We start from the raw sequence: 21,514 nt of genomic DNA on the forward strand, positions 1-21,514 counted from the left end.
TATCTATAAAATTAAATAATATATAAACGTTCTTATACCAGTTTTATTCATTAAGAATACGCCGTACGTTGGTAGGGTTAATTTAACAAAGCAAAACAGCTTAACACTCTTTAAAAAACATTGCGTAAACAGTGCGAATTGAAATGGACAAAAATATGGTTACGACAGATAAATGATCAGGTGACGCTTCCAAGATAAAAACTAATAAATCAGAAACTCTAATAGAAAATACGATGAGAACATACAACGCTTGGTTACATATAATACTATTATGGAGATGAAACTGCTACAAATTACTTGGGTTTGTACTTTGGTAGCAATCATTTCTTTTAGATGGGCATTCTTGCGTCGCTTAGAACCCCTGAACATAGAAATATACCGTAAGGAAAAATTAACAACGCATAATGTCTAAACTCGATCTGTCTATGAATAGGACGATGCTGCATTCAAGGTATAATGTGATACAGAGAAATCTACAACACCGGAGGAAAACGTTCTATTGTTTATACTAAAGCCATTTCGACGTACAAAAGGGGTCGATTCGCACAATGATTTCGTAAGAGTCCATGGACAGATTAACCACAACCCACCCATCTACTAGAGCAAGAAACTTCACAAGCGGCGTGAGTGAGTAATATTGGTCTAGGTACATGTAGATCTACCGCAAGACCTCACCTGATGCCAGCGGACAGATTTCGGATTCGCATTTGTTCGAGGTGACAGAACAATTTCCCTTGTTGAGCGGTCCATGGACCTAGTAGACGATACCGGCGAATGATTTGCGGCTATTGCAAAAAAGACCATAGAGAGTAGAGAGGTGGAGAAATTACGCTCAATAGAAGCTTCATTTAAGGAACATTAAGAATGACGAGATGGATGTATTTTTGTTTCCTACCAAGTCTCAATATCTCCAATTAAATTATTCTGAAATATCTGCTCATGTGTCGTGAGTTTATAATTGCCTTCTCCTTTGTTTTATTGGAATATCTTTGTTTTGATCGTCAGCACTTTCCTTGCAGAGTATTGTGCAATTTTTCCCTGGCCACATATGCCCAGCAAACAATCTATATGGGTCCCATATGGGTCCCATGTGAGCACCTATATTGGTCCCATATGAGCTGCCAACATGGGACCCAGATGGGGAGTGCAACCGGGCTCCATATGGGTCCCATCTGGGCTGCCCCATGTATTAATATTAGGAAAGGCAGTTTCGACAAAATAGTACCAGTTGTTCGATAAACAAAATTCGCCTTTATTATTAAAAAAATGAAGCTGATGTTATTAACATTGTTAATACACTTACCACTTATAATAGTCACAATCACCAGAATTGTGTAAAAAATATTCCACCTCATGTAGTTCCCGCATAAGTTTCAAGATTTTATAGCTTTCTTAACCGTTTTGACTCATGACCGAAACGTTGGTAATCTGTTGATGTAATTGAAACCAGTCGAGCACTGTGTAGAAATGTCAACACAACTTCGTATTAATTTCTAGCTGTTTCATCCTGTGAAACAAGGGTAAACTATACTATCTTAGTTCATATGTCTCTGACATTCTGTTATTTTTATTACATTAAATTTATTGATAAAATCGGATTGTCGATTAAATAACCATACAGATTTAATGAACTCTTCCCATTTATTTACCATTATTTACCAACAAATATTTGACCTACATTATGACATATTACCTCACAGTTGCCTCACTTCAGCTTTCAGAATGGAGAGAGGCCGGGCAAAGCCTCTGGATGACAGGACTCAGCGTCTGGCAGAATATTTGAGTGAGACACTAAGCCCTATGGAGACGACATTAATGAAGGTGCAAAGTTTGCTGGTTTGGGAAACTCCAGCAAAGAGTGCCATTATGGTCGGAATTGTCCATGCAATTTTCTGGTAAATGCTGTGTAGCAGGATGAAATTATTTGCATTTTTTATATATTTTATTTCTTGAGTTCAACCTACTGAACAAGTAGTCATGTTGTAAAAATGCATGTACCAAAGCTATTGGACTATCGTACAAATAGCACTAATTTGTGGAACAACCTACAATAAGCTAAGTTTAGCTTCCAGGTCAATCCACATATTACTGTGTATTTATTTGATGTGTATGCATTCCGAAATAAATATGTTTAAACCAAATAGCACTATAATTATGAGGATAAATAAGAATTACAAAGACACTCCACTATTTACTTTTATAAATATTTGATACATTTGTTTTTTGTATAACTGCAGGGCTAGTTTGCAGCTACTTCGCAGACAATGAATTGTAGGGGCTACCATTTTATGCCTACAATTATAAAAAGTATATAAATTAAGCATAAAATTTTAAATAAAGCATTTTATTTTAATACATAAAATGTTGCAAGTTCGGAATTGGTGAAAAAACAAGGTTTTACAATCGAGACCAGTGTTCGACACTAACAGGAGTCCGGAAGTCCGAGACTCCTTAAAATGAGACTCGGACTCCTTGTTTTTGAGTCAGAGGAGTCCGTCGGACTCCTTTAAAATCATCTTTGAATTAAAAAAATCAATTGATTTCCTTATGTGTTTCGCAAGATCAGAGTGTCCAAACTTTTGTGGATCCGAAATATGTGCCACAAATCATTCTGCTTGAACACATGGACGAAAACAAAAGAATCTGAAATATTGATTTTGGTTCCCTGTCACTGTCCGTGCATGTAGTAATAGGGAAACATGCAAACTATGAAACAATTGAGGCCGTTTTTTTTTCACATATATTTTTGCTGTAGTAAATTGGCTTCGCCAAACAGTTTCACATTACTATAAAAATCATCACAATACCCGATTTTTTTAAAAACATTGTACATTTAATGGCCCCAAGGTACTGAAGATCTGACCGTCTGTTAATCATTTGAGCGTCAATGACCCGTGCCACTATCAATTGATGATTCAGTGGTTTATTGCAGTTTGTAGGCATTGTCATACCAACCACACTAATTGGTTTCTATTGTGTACTCCTCCACGATAAAATCATGGCAAGTTACTTCAGAGAGACTGATGATGGCAACAGGGTGTAATCCTCGTGGAAATTGTGCTTTGCATGCAAAATATTGTCTAAACATGTTTTCATGGTGTAAAAACCACATAATGAAATTGCAAAAAAATTAGAATTATATTGTGTTTCCCAATTTCCACGTTCTTGGAAATATTATAAAGAATATATATAAAGCAATGAGAAATATAGGGTTGTTATGTAACACCCTTACGATGTGATTTAGTAACTATCATATGATACTTACAAAACAACAATGATTTTAACCCTAATGTCGAGGTTAAACAAAGTAATCATAATGCATAATAGAAAATAGTATATGTTGAAATCTTACAATGATTAAGTAAATTCTTACTTTAAATATAACTGGAATGCGTTAAATATTTTTCAATGTGATATACCAAATATTGAACAGCAGTCACAACTATCTTTGATCTAAAAACAAACCTACAATAAACATTTAACATTTCAGGGATTGACATGTGTTACTGGCCGAAAACATTATATAAAAAGTGTCTTAATTATTGGACTCGTTGAAATCTGTCCGGACTCCTAAATTTCAAAATTAAGGAGTCATTGGACTCCTTACTCAGATTAGTTAGTGTCGAACACTGGAGACTGAAATTGTTATCAATGTTTTTAATGTGATGTGCTATTCAACGTTTCCTCACTATATTGCTTGAATCTAGAAATCAAAGTCTGCAGGACGCTAGACATTTTTCGATAATTATATTTGTACAGTAACTGCAACTAGCCATTCTTTTAATCATAGTGATAACTACTTCGAAATGTTTTAGAGATGATTTACGATCTTATGTCCTTCACATGTATCTCTCAACCCAACTAAAGGCGAGCGTTGTTGTTTTGAAAATTGATACTGTCCAATGAGAGCGCACGCTTTGAATAAGCAAAAACACTCAAAGCAGTCAACATCTTCTGTAAAATCATTCTGAAAACATGTGACGTAATTTCCAAAAGTGTTGGGTTTTGTGGCAGTGTGTTGGCTTTGTTATACCTTCGACACTCATCGGTCCCTACTGTGAACACCTTCACGATAAAATCTTTGCCTGTTACTTAAAAGACTGTTGATTGCAACCGATTGTAATCCTTGTGGAAATCGTTCATTCCATTCATATTGGCAAATGATAAATTCCACTCTTAAAGAAGTTTAACAAATAATTGTTGAATGCATAACACACAATTGCAAATGTTTTCTTGAATTCTTAAATGAGCTTAATTAAAGTTGTAATCAGAAACACGCTTCAAAATTTTAATGTTAATGACATTAGCAAATTCTAGCTTCTAATAAAGATTGTGCTTGTATTTTGTATTGATCCTTTGTCTCAATCATAAGGGCCCTAAGGGCCCCTGTGCATCTGAAAAAATTCCTGTAGAAAGTACTGGACGTGATTTAAAAATACTTGAATGCAACTCGCAAATTAATTCTGGATTCTGCTTCTGTTTTACAGAAAGTACATTTTGTCTGAGTCACATATTTTCATTTTTTTCAACGAATTATTTGTAGCTAGTATATTGTGAGTCAGTCTTATTTGGAACCATTGGTTGTATGCATCTTTTGTGGTTTTAAATACCCATCGATGTTGACTGTTCCATTCAGAGTTTTAAATACTGGAAAGACTATTCTATTTTGCTTGGCCTGTTGGTACACTATTGTTTTGTAATAATATGTTATATGTTTTTTGTTGTGAAACATAGGCTTAATACACATGCATATCCTAGATAGTTGCAATAATCCAACTCCCAGGTGCCCCCCTTGAAGAAGAGGGGGTATATTGCTTTGCAAATGTCGGTCGGTCTGTCGGTCGGTACGTCCACCAGGTGGTTTCCGGATGATAACTCAAGAACGCTTGGGGCTGGGATCATGAAACTTCATAGGTACATTGATCATGACTTGGAGATGACCCCTATTGATTTTGAGGTCACTAGGTCAAAGGTCAAGGTCACGGTGACCCGAAATAGTAAAATGGTTTCCGGATGATAACTCAAGAATGCATACGCCTGATATCATGAAACTTCATGGGTAGATTGATCATGACTCGCAGATGACCCCTATTGATTTTGAGGTCACTAGGTCAAAGGTCAAGGTCACGGTGACCTGAAATAGTAAAATGGTTTCCGGATGATAACTCAAGAACGCATACGCCTAGGATCATGAAACTTCATGGGTAGATTGATAATGACTCGCAGATGACCCCTATTGATTTTGAGGTCACTAGGTCAAAGGTCAAGGTCACGGTGACCCGAAATAGTAAAATGGTTTTTGGATGATAACTCAAGAACGCATATGCCTAGGATCATGAAATTTAATAGGTAGATTGATCATGACTGGCAGATGACCCCTATTGATTTTGAGGTGACAAGGTCAAAGGTCAAGGTCACGGTGACCCGAAATAGTAGAATGATTTTTGGATGATAACTCAAGAACGCTTTTGCCTAGGATCATGACACTTCATAGGTACATTGATCGTGACTCGCAGATGACCTCTATCGATTTTCAGGTCACTAGGTCAAAGGTCAAGGTCACAGTGACAAAAATAGTATTCGCACAATGGCTGCCACTACAACGGACAGCCCATATGGAGGGCATTCATGTTTTACAAACAGCCCTTGTTTATGTTTGTTTTGCAAGTTCAATATAGTGTCTACACAAATGGATATACAAATAGTCATAATATAAAAACATGAAACTAGACAAGAAGGAGAATGCACCAAGTTATTGCCCATTGCTTGTTTCCCTAAATGGTCATGCACATGCAGCCCATTAATTGTTGTATAATTTCATGTGAATGGCAGGCTTACATGTACGTCCGTATACCTCCATTGCATACGTCTTATTATGTTGTTACATTTTGACACATGCTTTTGCACACATTCCCCTTGGAAATGCACACATCACCATTAAGTGTTGCTATATATATGAATGCATTCACTTCGGTAGGGAAGCAGTTCACGTTAGACAACAGAGCAGATAGGTCACAATTACTTGTTGTGGTCGGGCCGTAAGGCCGCCACATTTATCTTGTTGTTCAGAAGATTTTACAAACATCTGAAAACTTCAACAATTCAATACCTCAATGTTATATGCTTATACATTTTATTTGATCAGGCAAACATTATCATCAAAAGTAACCACCTTAACAAAATATTTTTGGTATATTTGAATGATTTTCAAAAATTTCACAAAGATTTAATCAAATTTGACAACACAAGTCACAACCTCACATGTTCAGAAATTACATCAAGCTTTAAAGAGTTCTTAAGTCATAGGTCGAGAGTCCTCACAGACTTATCAGAGATGTCACTTTCCACTTTTATAGAATTGTTCGTTTAAAGACCATCTTTTCTTAGCAAAAATCAAGTCTGTGACAACACATTATGCACATGCTTTAAGTCCTGTTTTCTCAGAACAAGGCTCAATTGTGGTTGGAACATTGACTTTGTGATGTCCACCTTTTGTCTACAAAGTGGACATTATATCCATCAAACCTGTTCTTATTTTCAGGTTTTTCTTGTATGGTGGATGCAGATTTTACTCCACCCTTGCAACTGTGATTATGGCCCTGTATTTCCTGCGGATATGGAAGAAAAAGATATGGCCTGAAATAAGAGGTAAGGTGTAAATGACAGTTAATTATTGAACATGTGCAGTTTTCATAACTGTCTTGTTTGAAGCTTTTTTGATTTTGTATTTAATGGGCAATTATGATAAAACTTTGCAGATAACTACCATAGTAAGGAAAATTGCAATTCAGCCTCTCTTTGGGACAACAAGGTTAATACATGTGAATGCAGTCAGCACAGGCTAATCAGGGACGACACTTTTCAGTTTTAGCTTGACTATTATATATGAAATATATATAGTGGAGCTATCCTACTCCCCCGGCGTCGGCGTTCCCATTAGCGTGCAAATGTTAAAGTTTGCGTACTACCCCAAATATTTCCTTTGACATATTGCTTTTATATTTTGCATACTTCTTTACCAAAATGACCCCAATCTATAAACAAGAGCAGACAACTGTATCAAGCATTTTGACAGAATTATTGCCCCTTTTATACTTAGAATATGCATATTATTGATAAATCTATGTTAAAGTTTGCGTACCACCTCAAATATTATGCCCCCCTTCGAAGAAGAGGGGGTATATTGCTTTGCTCATGTCGGTCGGTCGGTAGGTCGGTCGGTCCATCCGTCCACCAGGTGGTTGTCAGACAAACTTCATAGGTACATTGATCATGACTTGCAGATGACCCCTATTGATTTTGAGGTCACTAGGTCAAAGGTCAAGGTCACGGTGACCCGAAATAGTAAAATGGTTTCCGGATGATAACTCAAGAACGCATACGCCTAGGATCATGAAACTTCATGGGTAGATTGATCATGACTCGCAGATGACCCCTATTGATTTTGAGGTCACTAGGTCAAAGGTCAAGGTCACGGTGACCCAAAATAGTAAAATGATTTTCGGATGATAACTCAAGAACGCTTTTGCCTAGGATCATGACACTTCATAGGTACATTGATCGTGACTTGCAGATGACCCCTATTGATTTTCAGGTCACTAGGTCAAAGGTCAAGGTCACAGTGACAAAAGTCGTATTCACACAATGGCTGCCAGTACAACAGACAGCCCATATGGGGGGCATGCATGTTTTACAAACAGCCCTTGTATATATCTGTCCTTGGTTTATTGCATTGCTTTTTTGCTGTCCATCTGTACGTCAGTCCAAAGACCTTTTGGTTCCACATGATGGATTTTTATGTTTATAGAAAAAAAGTTATATGATTGAAAAAAAACTCAATAAAAACCAGTTATTTACCAACATTACAAAATCTTAACAGGTTAGTTTTTATGCCCCCCTTCGAATAGAGGGGGTATATTGCTTTGCACATGTAGGTCGGTCCGTCCACCAGGTGGTTTCCGGATGATAACTCAAGAACGCTTAGGCCTAGGATCATGAAACTTCATAGGTACATTGATCATGACTCGCAGATGACCCCTATTTATTTTGAGGTCACTAGGTCAAAGGTCAAGGTCACTGTGACCCGAAATAGTAAAATGGTTTCCGGATGGTAATTCAAGAAAGCTTATGCCTAGGATCATGAAACTTGATAGGTAGATTGATCATGACTAGCAGATGACCCCTATTGATTTTCAGGTCACTAGGTCAAAGGTCAAGGTCATGGTGATCCGAAATAGTAAAATGGTTCCCGGGTGATAACTCAAGAACGCTTATGCCTAGGATCATGAAACTTGATAGGTAGATTGTTCATGACTAGCAGATGACCCCTATTAATTTTCATGTCACTAGGTCAAAGGTCAAGGTCACGGTGACCCGAAATAGTAAAATGGTTTCCGGATGATAACTCAAGAACGCTTATGCCTAGGATCATGAAACTTGATAGGTACATTGATCATGACTGGCAGATGACCCCTATTGATTTTCAGGTCACTAGGTCAAGGTCACAGTGACCCTAAATAGTAAAATGGTTTCCCGATGATAACTCAAGAAAGCTTATGGCTAGGATCATGAAACTTCATAGGTACATTGATCATGACTGGCAGATGACCCCTATTGATTTTCAGGTCACTAGGTCAAAGGTCAAGGTCACAGTGACAAAAAAACATATTTACAAAATGGCTGTCACTACAACTGAGAGCCCATATGGGGGGCATGCATGTTTTACAAACAGCCCTTGTTTTCTATGTCCTTTGACATATTGCTTTCATATTTTGCATTCTTCTTTACCAACATGATCCCAATCTATAAACAAGAGCAGACAACTGTATCAAGCATTTTGACAGAATTATGGCCCCTTTTATACTTAGATAATTGAACATTTTGCTTAAATTGCCATAACTTCTTTAGTTATGATCACATTTGATTCATAATTTCATACTTTGACAAAACAACACTTACCTGACGTACCACAATGCACTCCATGGATCCAAACCATCCCCCACGCCCCACCACAGAATCCCAATAATAATTTTTTTTTTTTCTTATTTTCGAAAGATCATCTATTAAATGACCACACACCCACATTATACCCCCCTCTCCATGATGGCTTACAGTATACTGTCAAGCAATCGAATAGTCGAGCGCGCTGTCCTCTGACAGCTCTTGTCTAAACACTTTTCGTTAAACTTTAAAGGAAGTCCTTCTCAGTGTAAATCAAGTTTAGGCAGAAAGTGTTGTCCCTGATTAGCTTGTGTTGACTGCACAGGCTAATATTAGTCATATTTATAAGACGCGCAAAGAATTTAGAGATACTTTTTATATGGGCTAAATTCTTTGGATCGTCTTATCGGTCAAGGACCTTTTTTGTGGGGGAAACCAGAAAGTTTAAATTTTCATCAATTTGCGTAAAACTGCCAAATAACATTACCAACTCATTCAGTTTTTGTTCAGAAGTCCATTTTTACCTCAAATATCATCAAATTGAAGTTGGAAAGGCATAAATTCTTCAGTTAAACTTCTGCTTGAATCGCAAAACAATCACTGACCTGTAGCCATGTCATGAAACTGATTTAAATATGAACCAATCAGAAGAAGGCATTACGGTGTAACGTGTACGCGTAATTTTATTTAACATGAGCTTTTAACACCGACTTTTACCTAACTAGATCTAGTATGCTAATCTTTGTCGATTTAATAAGCATATGTTCAAAACAGATATGGTGCAGTTTCTATTCACTGTTCTAAGTTTCAGCAAGTGTTTATGCATGTCTTTTTCGCACCTCTGTCTGTGTTGTTTTATGTACTTACATTCTACGTTACATAGGACGGTATACTGTACGATCTGTATCAATATTATTTATGTACAGTATAAAAATAAAAGATGTAATTTATTTCAGAACTTTTTAATTGTCAATTTAGAAAAAAAACACAATGCTTAATTAATCCAGAAATCTATAACATCGGTTTACTATGTAACGCGCTGCACCACAACAGACGAACGCAAACTGTATTTTACGCTGTTTATTCTTCCACTTTAAACCAGATGCTTTACATCGAGGCCGTGTTATCGATTTATATCTACACAGCGAGTGAATCGAGAGATATTGAAAATGTGAATAGTGGTTGGATTTAAATTGCTCAGGCGTGCAAAATTCAAAGTGTCATTACATAATTTTTACGGAACATTAACGAGAAATGAATTATCTACACAGGTATGTAAATATTATTGCAATCCGTTGATATTAAGTGTCATATCGGGGCTTGGATGTTGCGCACAAAATCCTTGCGCAACAATATAGACAAAGAACAAAAAATCTCCACCATTAAATTGGTCTTTCAACCTTTGTACGCTCCAAATATTACCCATATAAAAAGTAGCTTAATATTTGAGAGCGTACAAAAATTTGGACTAAGGCTAATATGAGATGACAATTTACGCACATGCATGAAGCAATGTTTTATCAGATCAAGACTAAATTGAAATGGAATGTTAAAATGATTATTGAGAACAAATGGAATAGTCATCCAGCAATCAACTGTTATTATAAATTATATAATTTTATGATTATATTAAAGAACTTCTACTATATTGCAGTGCAACCTAAAGAACCGGAACCAGACGAGTGAGTGACACTTCTTTTGCTAGTCTATTAGACAAAAACACTTTATTTAGAAACAACAACAAGCAAATAAGTTCAATGAGATACAAACAAAAGATAAAGATTATTTTGAGTAGTGGCTAAGCATAGTGGCGAAAATACCACCTTCAAAGTGCAAACTTTTCTTCCTTAAAAAGGCTAGGAGAAATTTTTTACCCTCTAATCATTCCATTTTGAAAGAAATTTTTGTAAACCAAATCTGTATGCATCTTAATTTTTAAATCGCTTGACTATGAAGTTCTCACGTTGAGCTATAGTGATCACCCTATATCCAGCATCATGTGATGTGGGCTGCCAATCTTTAAGCTTGTAACCACTCTGGAGTCTAGAGGCCATATTTTCTTTCTAAATTTTAAAGAAACTTGGTCAGAATGTTTATCTGTGTTAGATTCTGTATCACAAGCGTCCGAAAACAAGGTAAATTATTGGAAAAACCTTTTTACCACTCTCGAAACCACATATATGACTTGACTTTAATAATTATGAAACTTGGTCAGAATGTTTATGTTGACAATATTTATGCCAAATGGGGTAAAAAATATGTCACCAGGTCAACTCTTTGACAATTGGTGTACCTTGATCTCAGGTGAGCGCTTCAGGTCCATCATGGCCTTCTTGTTTATTTTAACTCTCTTCTAAGTTTATCAGGGATTTAGAACTTGGTAGTAAAAAGTATATATGCTATTGTATGGATTTGAAGATGCGTTGGTCTTACAATCAACTATTCAGTTTGTTTAAGTATGTTGTGTGTGAGGTGTTATGTTTAGGTGGACCCTAGAACATGACTCACATGACTTTGGATAAATGGGTTTTGCATAAACCATTCAATTGAGTTGGTTTAAATATGTTGACGTGTGAGGTGTTATGTTTAGGTGGACCCTAGAACATGACTTTGGATAAATGGGTTTGGCATTAACCATTCAATTGAGTTGGTTAAGATATGTTTACCTGTGAGGTGTAACTTGCAGGTGGACTCTAGTACACCCAAAGCTTCTGAGTGTGGCAGAGTTGAGTGAGCACATGGCGGGTGCCTGGTTCTACGCCAAACACTGTCTGGACTGGTGGGTCACTATGCGACGTGATAGACCGCTCAAGGTACATGTGACCCCAAGTTGGCTGTGTTAAAACAATTAAGCTTAGTCCTCCGCTTTTAAATGTACCGGTAAATTAATTGAATTTATTCAAATGTTTCTGATTATATTAGTAATACATGTATGTTAGTGATGAAGTAAAATCTTCTTGGTTGGGCACTTGATATGTTTTAATGCGCAGCAAGATGGAATCTCATTATTTGAAAGCATGACTGTTAGAGCTTATAATATGAGCTGCATTCTGGCAAACCTGAGCTAAAAGCTATACACTCATGCATTGAGTCAAGGTTTCCCTGAGCTAAAAGCTATACACTCATGCATTGAGTCAAGGTTTCCCTGAGCTAAAAGCTATACACTCATGCATTGAGTCAAGGTTTCCCAGAGGCTCGCATTTCTGCACAATTTTTCCTCTTTGTTTACAAAGTTAGTTTAAGATTATAAAACCATGTTTGAGTCTATAATGTGCCATTATATGTAAGTGAACATTAAAAGTATAGACATGATGCATATTAAAAGCTATGATGATAAAGCGTTGTATTCATTTTAATAACAATGTTTGCTTTACTCATTTATTTTAATTCTTAAAAGTTTAAAAAAAGAAATGTTTATTTCAGTTTTGCATTGAGACAAGTTTCATCTGTGGGTGCACTGCATTTCTGGGATATTATATCTCTGGTGGTATGCTGTCATATATCATAAGTAAGTTACTAGTAAGTGCTGGAACTTGCTTTTAGCCAAGCTCTTGGAATACTATGATTTATAAATGCTAATCAGGGACGACACTCTCCATTTTTATGGTAATTTTTGTTTAAACAAATTCTCTTATCAGCAAAAATTCAATTTAGGCAAAACCATTCGTCCATGGGAATGACTTTAGGCACATGCATATCTTATTGTAATAAACACAGCTTTTAAATTCCTAGATATTTAAATAAAGTTATTTCAAAAGTTTCAAAATTAAAACTAACTTAAGAGAGTTGATTGAAACCGTCTCCTGGTTTTCTAAGAATTGCTAAATAAGTATATTTTCGTTAAACACTTATGTTGTATTCCTTATTTTAAATATTTTATAAGAAATTTGATTTTCTTGCTCAGTTCTTTCCATAGGCCAGCAGGCAGTCCCTACCCAAGGGGCTTGCATTTCAAATTAGAGGCCCCAGAGTGGGCAAAGAACTGCAACAAGCCATTCTGGTGAATTAGCAAAGTTGGAGGTCTTTTTCATAAAATCTTTAAATAGTAAATCAAGATATGCCAAGATTCACTTGAAACGTTAGAAAAATGACATGAAAAGTTGTGTGTATGCTGTATAAGATTGAATCGAGTTTATACAGATGTATTGGGGAATGGATCTAGTTTGGATTATATCTATGTATGCGGGAAAGGGCTTTCACAAAGTAAAAATTGATCGTTTTCAATCACTTTAAAGCTGTTTTTCTTAAAGAGAAGTAATGCACCAAATAACATCATTTGACACAATAAATGTAAAGAAAAAATCTACGTATGAAGGGGGTACCCCTCCCAAACCTACCCGCAAGGGTTGCGGGTTTTCTTAAAATAATGTAGAAAGCACTGATGTCCAATCCCCTCATGTAATTGACCCTCTCTCTGAGAAAACTTAGCTTAATGCTTGAGCAGTTCTTACAGCTTAATCAGGGACTACACATTATGCTTTTATGAAATTTTTCTGTAAAAGAAGTATCTTTTTTAATGTGAAGTGTTATCCCTGATTAGCCCTTGCTGACTACACAGGCTAATCTGGGCCAAAACTCTCATGGATTAAGCCCCTTTTCCGAGTGGCAGACTTGATTGTTACCTATCTGCCTTTCCTTCAGTAATGAGTGTGATCCTTTGGCCGTGTCTCCAGTATCACAACCTGCTCAAGAAATTCTACATGAAGTTTGAGCCGTTCTTTATGAAGATCGACTACTCTATGAAAGTGAAGAACAAGTGGAGTTACGAAGGTGGTAAGTGACCTGGTCTTCTTATGAGTTAACCCTTTCCCACTCAGAAGCAAAGTGAAAATCGCTATGTGCAAACAGCATAAAATCAGAACAGCCTGCGTGTATTTTGCTGTTTGTTTATGTTTTATGCCATTTGCTGCTCATCGGTATCTAAGTTTGGAAATGAAGCCTTTAAAGCTTGAATCTAGTAATTTGCACCTGTTCATGGCTTAACAATTTTCATTCAAATATCAGTTTCAGATTTGTTTTTGAAACTCTTTCAGATATTTACCCAATTTTTGGTGTGTGAGACTTCATGCATGACTTTTAGATCAAGGTTGAGTGTTTTGTAAGTATGAGGAGTTTAAAACCAAAAGTGGAATGAGGGGGCATCTGTGCTCTATGGACACATATCTTGTTTAGTTAAAAATGAATATTTTAGCAACACACTTAAGAAAAAACATTTATTCATATACGCGTAGTTATGCTTACAAAATTGTTATCATTATTTGGGGTGTTTATTTAAATTTGAATACAGCAATTCTGTGACAATATGTTTTCTCTTTTGATCACACCCGGGCACAACATTTTTCAGACAGGGCCCCAGTTGCAACTAATGAAAACACTGACGAGGAAGGCAAACTGACAACGTCAGTCTGTGCTGACAACGAGAGCGATTTGGAAGACTTCTTGCCAACTGACCCTGAGCTGTCCGCTGCCTTGGCACGTGCAATAACTGACAGCGAGGATGAGGGAGGGACACCATCCATGTCGATCACACCAGGGTTCTCAAAGGAACCATCTGTGGTTAATAGCGATGATGGTAAGGAACCCTCAGTGGTTAATAGTGATGATGGTAAGGAACCTTCAGTGGTTAATAGTGATGATGGTAAGGAAACCTCAGTGGTTAATAGTGATGATGGTAAGGAACCCTCAGTGGTTAATAGTGATGATGGTAAGGAACCTTCAGTGGTAAATAGTGATGATGGTAAGGAAACCTCAGTGGTTAATAGTGATGATGGTAAGGAACCCTCAGTGGTTAATAGTGATGATGGTAAGGAACCCTCGGTGGTTAATAGTGATGATGGTAAGGAACCCTCAGTGGTTAATAGTGATGATGGTAAGGAACCCTCAGTGGTTAATAGTGATGATGGTAAGGAACCTTCAGTGGTTAATAGTGATGATGGTAAGGAACCCTCAGTGGTTAATAGTGATGATGGTAAGGAACCCTCAGTGGTTAATAGTGATGATGGTAAGGAACCCTCAGTGGTAAATAGTGATGATGGTAAGGAACCCTCAGTGGTTAATAGTGATGATGGTAAGGAACCCTCAGTGGTTAATAGTGATGATGGTAAGGAACCCTCAATGGTTAATAGTGATGATGGTAAGGAACCTTCAGTGGTTAATAGTGATGATGGTAAGGAACCCTTAGTGGTTAATAGTGATGATGGTAAGGAACCCTCAGTGGTTAATAGTGATGATGGTAAGGAACCTTCAGTGGTTAATAGTGATGATGGTAAGGAACCTTCAGTGGTTAATAGTGATGATGGTAAGGAACCCTCAGTAGTTAATAGTGATGATGGTAAGGAACCCTCGGTTGTTAATAGTGATGATGGTAAGGAACCCTCGGTTGTTAATAGTGATTATGGTAAGGAACCCTCGGTTGTAAATAGTGATTTTGGTAAGGAACCCAGTTGTTAATAGCCATTTTGGTAAGGAACCCTCGGTTGTTAATAGCGATTATGGTAAGGAACCCTCGGTTGTTAATAGTGATTATGGTAAGGAACTCTCGGTTGTTAATAGTGATGACAGGAAGAAATTAAGATGAGAGTAGGATGCATCTACTCGCCTGTATAGCAGTGCTCACTCTGGGTCAAAATACTTTGAGCCAACCAGTTTCCGTTTGTCGGCTTGCGAAAACTTGTCATTAAAAGAATTTTTTTTAATATTATAATTTCATTTTATTCAAACACAGTATATGTTATCACTTATTATAATTTAACATACAGTTGTAAATATAGTAAATTATAACACTGTTACATGTCCAATACAAAAATCATTTACCTTTATTTATGGAACTACAATTTTCTTTGTAATAGTCAACATCTAAACAAGCATTTCAAATGCTTTTAAAATATCTGATCAGAAAGGAAACTATACAGCTAAGTTTTTAACTCTGATTAAATGTTGTAACATATTTTGTTTACATATCAAATGTTTGTTACACGTTTGCAACAAAGGAGCAAAGGTCCTATATGTGCAGGAGATATGGTGTCCCAATTGTGACCAGGTCTAAAACTGTATTTGGTAGAGGGTATAGGGGTTTATATGTTCAGATGCACTAGTGTTTGAAGTTAAGATATGTTGCCATCTTTAGAACAATTCAGCTATGTTTGAAGGACTATGTTGTAAAATTTCTAAAAAAAAATCTGTTATGTATTTGAAACAGCATGGGTTACAAATAATACAGATTTATGTATTATAAGGATAATTTACTTTTGAGCGCACTGGTTTATGTGAATATCTTATACATTAGCCATTAGAAAACAATGACATTGACAGTTTGGTTTATACATGAGCAGCACTCTGCGAAAAAGGGGTTTAATGCATATGCGTAAAGTGTCGTCCAAGATTAGCTTGTACTTTCTGTAACAGCTGAATTTTTTATAAGAAGAGACTTTCTGTAAACGAAAATTACCATAAAAGCAGAAAGTGTTGTCCCTGATCAGCCTGTGAGGACTGCACAGGCTAATCTGGGACAACACTATGCACATGCATTAAACCCCTTTTTCACAAAGCACAGCTCATATGTTTAATGCACTTGTGCAGTCTTGATTTTCACCGTTTTGGGAATGGGTCTGGGGCATTTAGGATTGGGAAAAATTGCTTTGTTGTGACTAAAATTGGGATAATGGCGTATTTAATATTTTTGCTATCAAATACTTAAAAATTGAGACATAGTACTAAGTTCAACCCATGGAGTGCCTCAAAGAAATAAACTTAATTTTGAATTTTATTTACTGAAAAAAATATCAATTTATTTTTTGGACCCCATCAAAAGGGAATTTAAGGCAATCATTTTGGAAAAATATATACGTTTTGACATTGGGATTGGCGTAAATAACATCCCTAATTCTACCAACAATACAAACAAAAACACTTCTCTTACTTCAACTTCAGAAAACAACCATGCAGACGACATAGAAAGCCACTTTGCACCAAGTATCGATATGATGCCTTCCTTTGAGGACACTCTGGATCACACAGATGACGAACTTCTAGACCTTCCCAGTGGGCCACGGGTAACACAGGCCAGTCGAGAGAGCTCTGAAGAAAGCATGAGATTCATATCTTCCCACTTTAACGACTCTGATGACGATAACGTTGATGCCCTAAGAGTCTCGCGTTCAGCGGTACAAGATCGGCGGGAATTTGACTTTGACTCTGCTGCCCAGAGGATTGTTTCGCAAGCGTTTTCATCTGTGGTGTCATCAGCATTGCAAAACGCTATTTCAAGAACTGCGTACAACCTTGGGTCTTCTGATAACGACAGGGAACAGAATGTGATTCATGCGCCTGGTGATAGACTTGCAAGCACCTACAGTGACTCAGATGACGAGACAACACTGGAAAAGAGTGATCTAGGTCAACGAGAAGCTTTTCCCGACGATGACTCAGCAAGTTTGGACATTGAAGAGGAATTCGATTTTCTGGAAGAGTATGATGTTAGTGGAAGTGCAGAAAAATGATGATGGCTTAAATATTTGTTTCCATAATGTTGCATGATATTGTTGTACTTTCCTGTATTGTACTGATGAAAACATAGCTGTGTTGTTTATCTCATTTTTAGCTCATCTATTTTTTTAGCTATTGTCATCACCTTGGCGTCGGCGTCTGCATCGGCGTCGGCGTCCGGTTAAGTTTTGCGTTTAGGTCCACTTTTCACAGAAAGTATCAATGCTATTGCATTCAAACTTGGTACACTTACTATCATGAGGGGACTGGGCAGGCAAAGCTAGATAACTCTGGCGTGCATTTTGACGAAATTATGTGCCCTTTTTATACTTAGAAAATTGAAAATTTTGGTTAAGTTTTGTGTTTAAGTCCATTTTTATTCCTTAAGTATCAAAGCTATTGCTTTCATACTTGCAACACTTACTAACTATCATAAGGGGACTGTGCAGGCAAAGTTATGTAACTCTGACTGGTATTTTGACAGAATTATGTGCATTTTTTATACTTAGAAAATTGAAAATTTGGTTAAGTTTTGTGTTTAGGTCCACTTTATTCCTACAGTATCAAAGCTATTGCTTTCATACTTGCAACACTTATTAACTATCATAAGGGGACTGTGCAGGCAAAGTTAGGTAACTCTGACTGGCATTTGGATGGAATTATGGGCCCTTTGTACTTAGAAAATTGAAAATTTGGTTAAGTTTTGTGTTTTGGTCCACTTTACCCCTAAAGTATCATAGATATTGCTTTCATACCTGGAACACTCGCAAACTATCATAAGGGTACAGTAAAAGGACAAGTTGCATAACTCTGGTTGTCATTTTTACGGAATTATGGCCCTTTTTTGACTTAGTAACTTTGAATGTATGGTTAAATTTTGTGTTTCGATCCACTTTACTTCTAAAGTATCAAGGCTATTGCTTTCAAACTTCAAATACTTTCATGCCATCATGAGGTTACTGTACTTGGCAAGTTGAATTTTAACTTGACCTTTGAATGACCTTGACTCTCAAGGTCAAATTATTAAATTTTGCTAAAATTGCCATAACTTCTTTATTTATGATTAGATTTGATTGATACTTTGACAAAACAACTCTTACCTGACATACCACAATAGACTCCACCCAAACCATCCCCCCGCCCCCCCCTCCCCCCGCCCCCCCCGAATCCCCCCCCCATTTTTTTTTTTTAAAGATCATCTCACAAATGACCCTCACACTATACCCCCCACCCACCCCCCACCCCCAATTTTTTTTTTTAAACGGTTAAAAAACACAAATATTTATTTTAAATATTTTATTTTTGAAATACCGTCCAACCATCGCACCCAAGAATCCCCTCCCCCCCTTTTTTTGCATTTTTTTTCCCGCATTTTTGGAAGATAATGTAATAAATGACCACACCCCCACACTATACACCCCTCTTCACTCCACCCCTCCCTCCTTTGTGATTGATGAAACTGAGAGTCCCTTCACCTTTAAAAAGAAAATAGATGTGCGGTCTGCACCCGCAAGGCGGTGCTCTTGTTAAATTTAACAGGCATAGATGACATAACACATTAAGGAATAACTAACCTTTCTTCAAAAACTGTAGAAACTGAATAAAGCAATAAGCCATTTTCTTATTATGTATTAGCATAAGCGTGCATATGGTTGTATAGTGTAATGTTGATATTATCATGCCTATGTTTATCTTTATATTTCGAAACTTAATACTGTGATTGTATGGAGACACAAACATCTTTGTTGAGAAAACCGATAAAGTTTTGTCATAATCTTTACTGTAGTATGTTTGTCAGCAATTATTTTTATTCTTATAGATAAAAGTAATCACAATCATGTATATTGTTAATTAATATTGGGCATTTTACACAGTTTGATGGAAACAACAACTGAAGACTAGCACAGGGTTTAATGCATGTGCTTAAAGTGTCGACCCACATCAACCTGTACTGACCCAAGGTCAATCTAGGACTGCTATTTTCGCACTTGCATTAAGCCCTGTTTTCCCAAATCGGTGCTCATTTCATTGTTGGGTTAATATTTTCATGTTCAAAGATAAAAATGATTAGGTTGCTGGTAATATTGTATGTTTTAATAAAATAGTTTGTTAAAGGCAGTTTCTTCTTTACAAAGTACAGATTAGGGGGAAAGTGTTGTCCCTGATTAACCTCTGCAGACTGCAGGCTTATCTGGCACCTAACATAACACACATGCATGAAGCATGGTTTTCCCAGAGACTGCTTTTGTTTGTAACCATCGGCCTCTTGTAATTTGATGATTGTTGCAGATTTAATTGCTGGCCTTATTGTATTGGAAGTACTCTAAATGGGTACCACATTGTACCGATGAAAAGTGAGTGTAATGTGAAAACAAAGAGTAAATTGAAAACGAAAGAGTAATGTGAAAATGAAGAGTAATGTGAAAACGAAGAGTAAATTGAAAAGAAAGAGTAATGTGAAAATGAAGAGTAATGTGAAAATGAAGAGTAATGTGAAAATGAAGTGTAATGTGAAAAAAAAGAGTAATGTGAAAATGAAGAGTAATGTAAAAATAAAGAGTTATGTGAAATCGAAGAGTAATGTGAAAACAAAGCGAAATGTGTAAACAACGAGTAATGTGAAAACTCAGTGTAATTAAAAAAATTATTGTAATGTAATTTAGCCCATTATCAAACAAGCATTGACAAAGTAACAACATATTGAAAATTCTTAGTTTATTCAAAACGTAACGTGGGATAACACAAATTGTTGATTAAAGTTAAGTTTATTTGCAAGGCATGAGTCACTCACCAAGGTTTGTGGCTGTGGCTCAAGTTTTTGCTATTGCTAAATAAACGTGTTTTAGTTTTATACTTTCTAAATTATTATTAGGTGCTTCATTGATCATTTGGGACTCATTGATAGGGTTTTTGTGTTGGTGAAACAGACAAGATGCATTATTTATACATGTATAACTGTATGGTAAGGAAGAGGAAGAATAGTTCAGGTCACCTTTTGTAATAGATATCATGTTTATTGTTGTTCGGGATTATTATTCAATTGGCAGTGGAATTAAGTGATAATTATGAGTATGTAGCGGTCATCAAACTACTTATGATGAAAGTTTGTGAAATTTGTCTTTTCTAAATCGTATTTTGATAATCATACCAATCATGGTTATTTATTGAATGTTTTCTTATGTTAGAATTTATTCTGTGCTTTTCAAGTCTTCCAGCGGAACAAATTAGGCAAGTCGAAAATAATTATTACACATCAGTTTGTATGTATTTATCTCCCCAGTTATTTATTATGATTGATAAACTATATTCTATTAAAAGTATACCAATTGTAGTTAATATGTAGCGATTTCTTTTTTTTCCTACACTATTACTAAAATGTATTCTATAGCAAGTCTGAGTATTGCTAGTTTGTTCCTTTTCATTAAGTTGATGTGTTACAAGTTACTAATTGTACATACAAGTGTTTACCATAAGTAATTTAAGTAATGATTTGTAATTTTCCATAACTGAAGTAGCAACGTTGCCCTGCTATACTTTGTCAGGGTTGGTATTCCAGAAGCATCTCAAGTTAAATTTTTTTTTTTCTTAAATCGGGAATTTGTCAGAAGTGTTTCATTTCATACAGCAATAGTTACGCATCGAAAATTACATCAAAACAACATCATTATGTCAATGTTATTTTAGGAATACCAAAAAAACATGCATGTCTTTATTTAGTAAAGAAATACAAACCATTGTAATTTTGAAATTGTGTGAAAATATTTAAGAAATGACTTGAGATGTTTCTGGAATACGTCCCTGGTCATCTCTACATAGCCTGTGTGTAATGACCATTACATATTTATTTATATTTTTTATTTGTTTAAGCTCTGTAAAATTCTTTAAAGTCATTTTTGTTTATAATGACTTTGGTCATCACTAATTAATTAGGTTTGGGCCATTAGTACATTGTTACCTGTTAGAGTCCTTAGGGCCCTATTGTTTATGAAACTTAACAGTGGTAGTGACTAAAATATTTTTATTGAAATCATCACATTATGGGACATATTATTGTTTGTTGGAATACCCTTTTAGCTATGTGTGTGTTGTC

General features: G+C 36.1%; 1 protein-coding gene across 2 annotated transcripts; it reads left to right on the plus strand.

Annotated features, from left to right (window-relative positions):
- Nucleotides 1-1,413: 1,413 nt before the first annotated feature.
- Nucleotides 1,414-18,543, plus strand: LOC127856133 (reticulophagy regulator 3-like). Of its 2 annotated transcripts, none has more exons than XM_052392139.1 (10): nucleotides 1,414-1,520; nucleotides 1,715-1,895; nucleotides 6,542-6,648; nucleotides 10,595-10,622; nucleotides 11,627-11,753; nucleotides 12,364-12,448; nucleotides 13,582-13,713; nucleotides 14,285-14,512; nucleotides 16,870-17,883; nucleotides 18,057-18,543. In XM_052392139.1, the coding sequence occupies exons 2-9, from the start codon at nucleotides 1,723-1,725 to the stop codon at nucleotides 17,436-17,438; spliced, it is 1,449 nt and encodes a 482-aa protein (XP_052248099.1). In that variant the 5' UTR covers nucleotides 1,414-1,520; nucleotides 1,715-1,722; the 3' UTR covers nucleotides 17,439-17,883; nucleotides 18,057-18,543. The 2 variants fall into 2 exon arrangements, with proteins under 2 accessions (XP_052248099.1, XP_052248098.1); XM_052392138.1 differs by having other exon boundaries at nucleotides 16,870-17,792; nucleotides 17,967-18,543.
- The last annotated feature ends 2,971 nt before the right edge of the window (nucleotides 18,544-21,514 follow it).

This window comes from Dreissena polymorpha, chromosome 13, assembly GCF_020536995.1.
Source record: "Dreissena polymorpha isolate Duluth1 chromosome 13, UMN_Dpol_1.0, whole genome shotgun sequence".
In the NCBI taxonomy this organism is placed as follows: Eukaryota; Metazoa; Mollusca; class Bivalvia; order Myida; family Dreissenidae; genus Dreissena; species Dreissena polymorpha.

What these genes read in the sequence shown, in the direction of transcription:
- LOC127856133 (XM_052392139.1), top strand. Translation starts at nt 1,723, where the DNA reads ATGGAGAGAGGCCGGGCAAAGCCTCTGGATGACAGGACTCAGCGTCTG. An exon ending in AAAGAACCGGAACCAGACGA is followed by an intron (nt 10,623 to 11,626) that starts GTGAGTGACACT and finishes TGTAACTTGCAG; the next exon opens with GTGGACTCTAGTACACCCAA. An exon ending in CAAGTGGAGTTACGAAGGTG is followed by an intron (nt 13,714 to 14,284) that starts GTAAGTGACCTG and finishes AACATTTTTCAG; the next exon opens with ACAGGGCCCCAGTTGCAACT.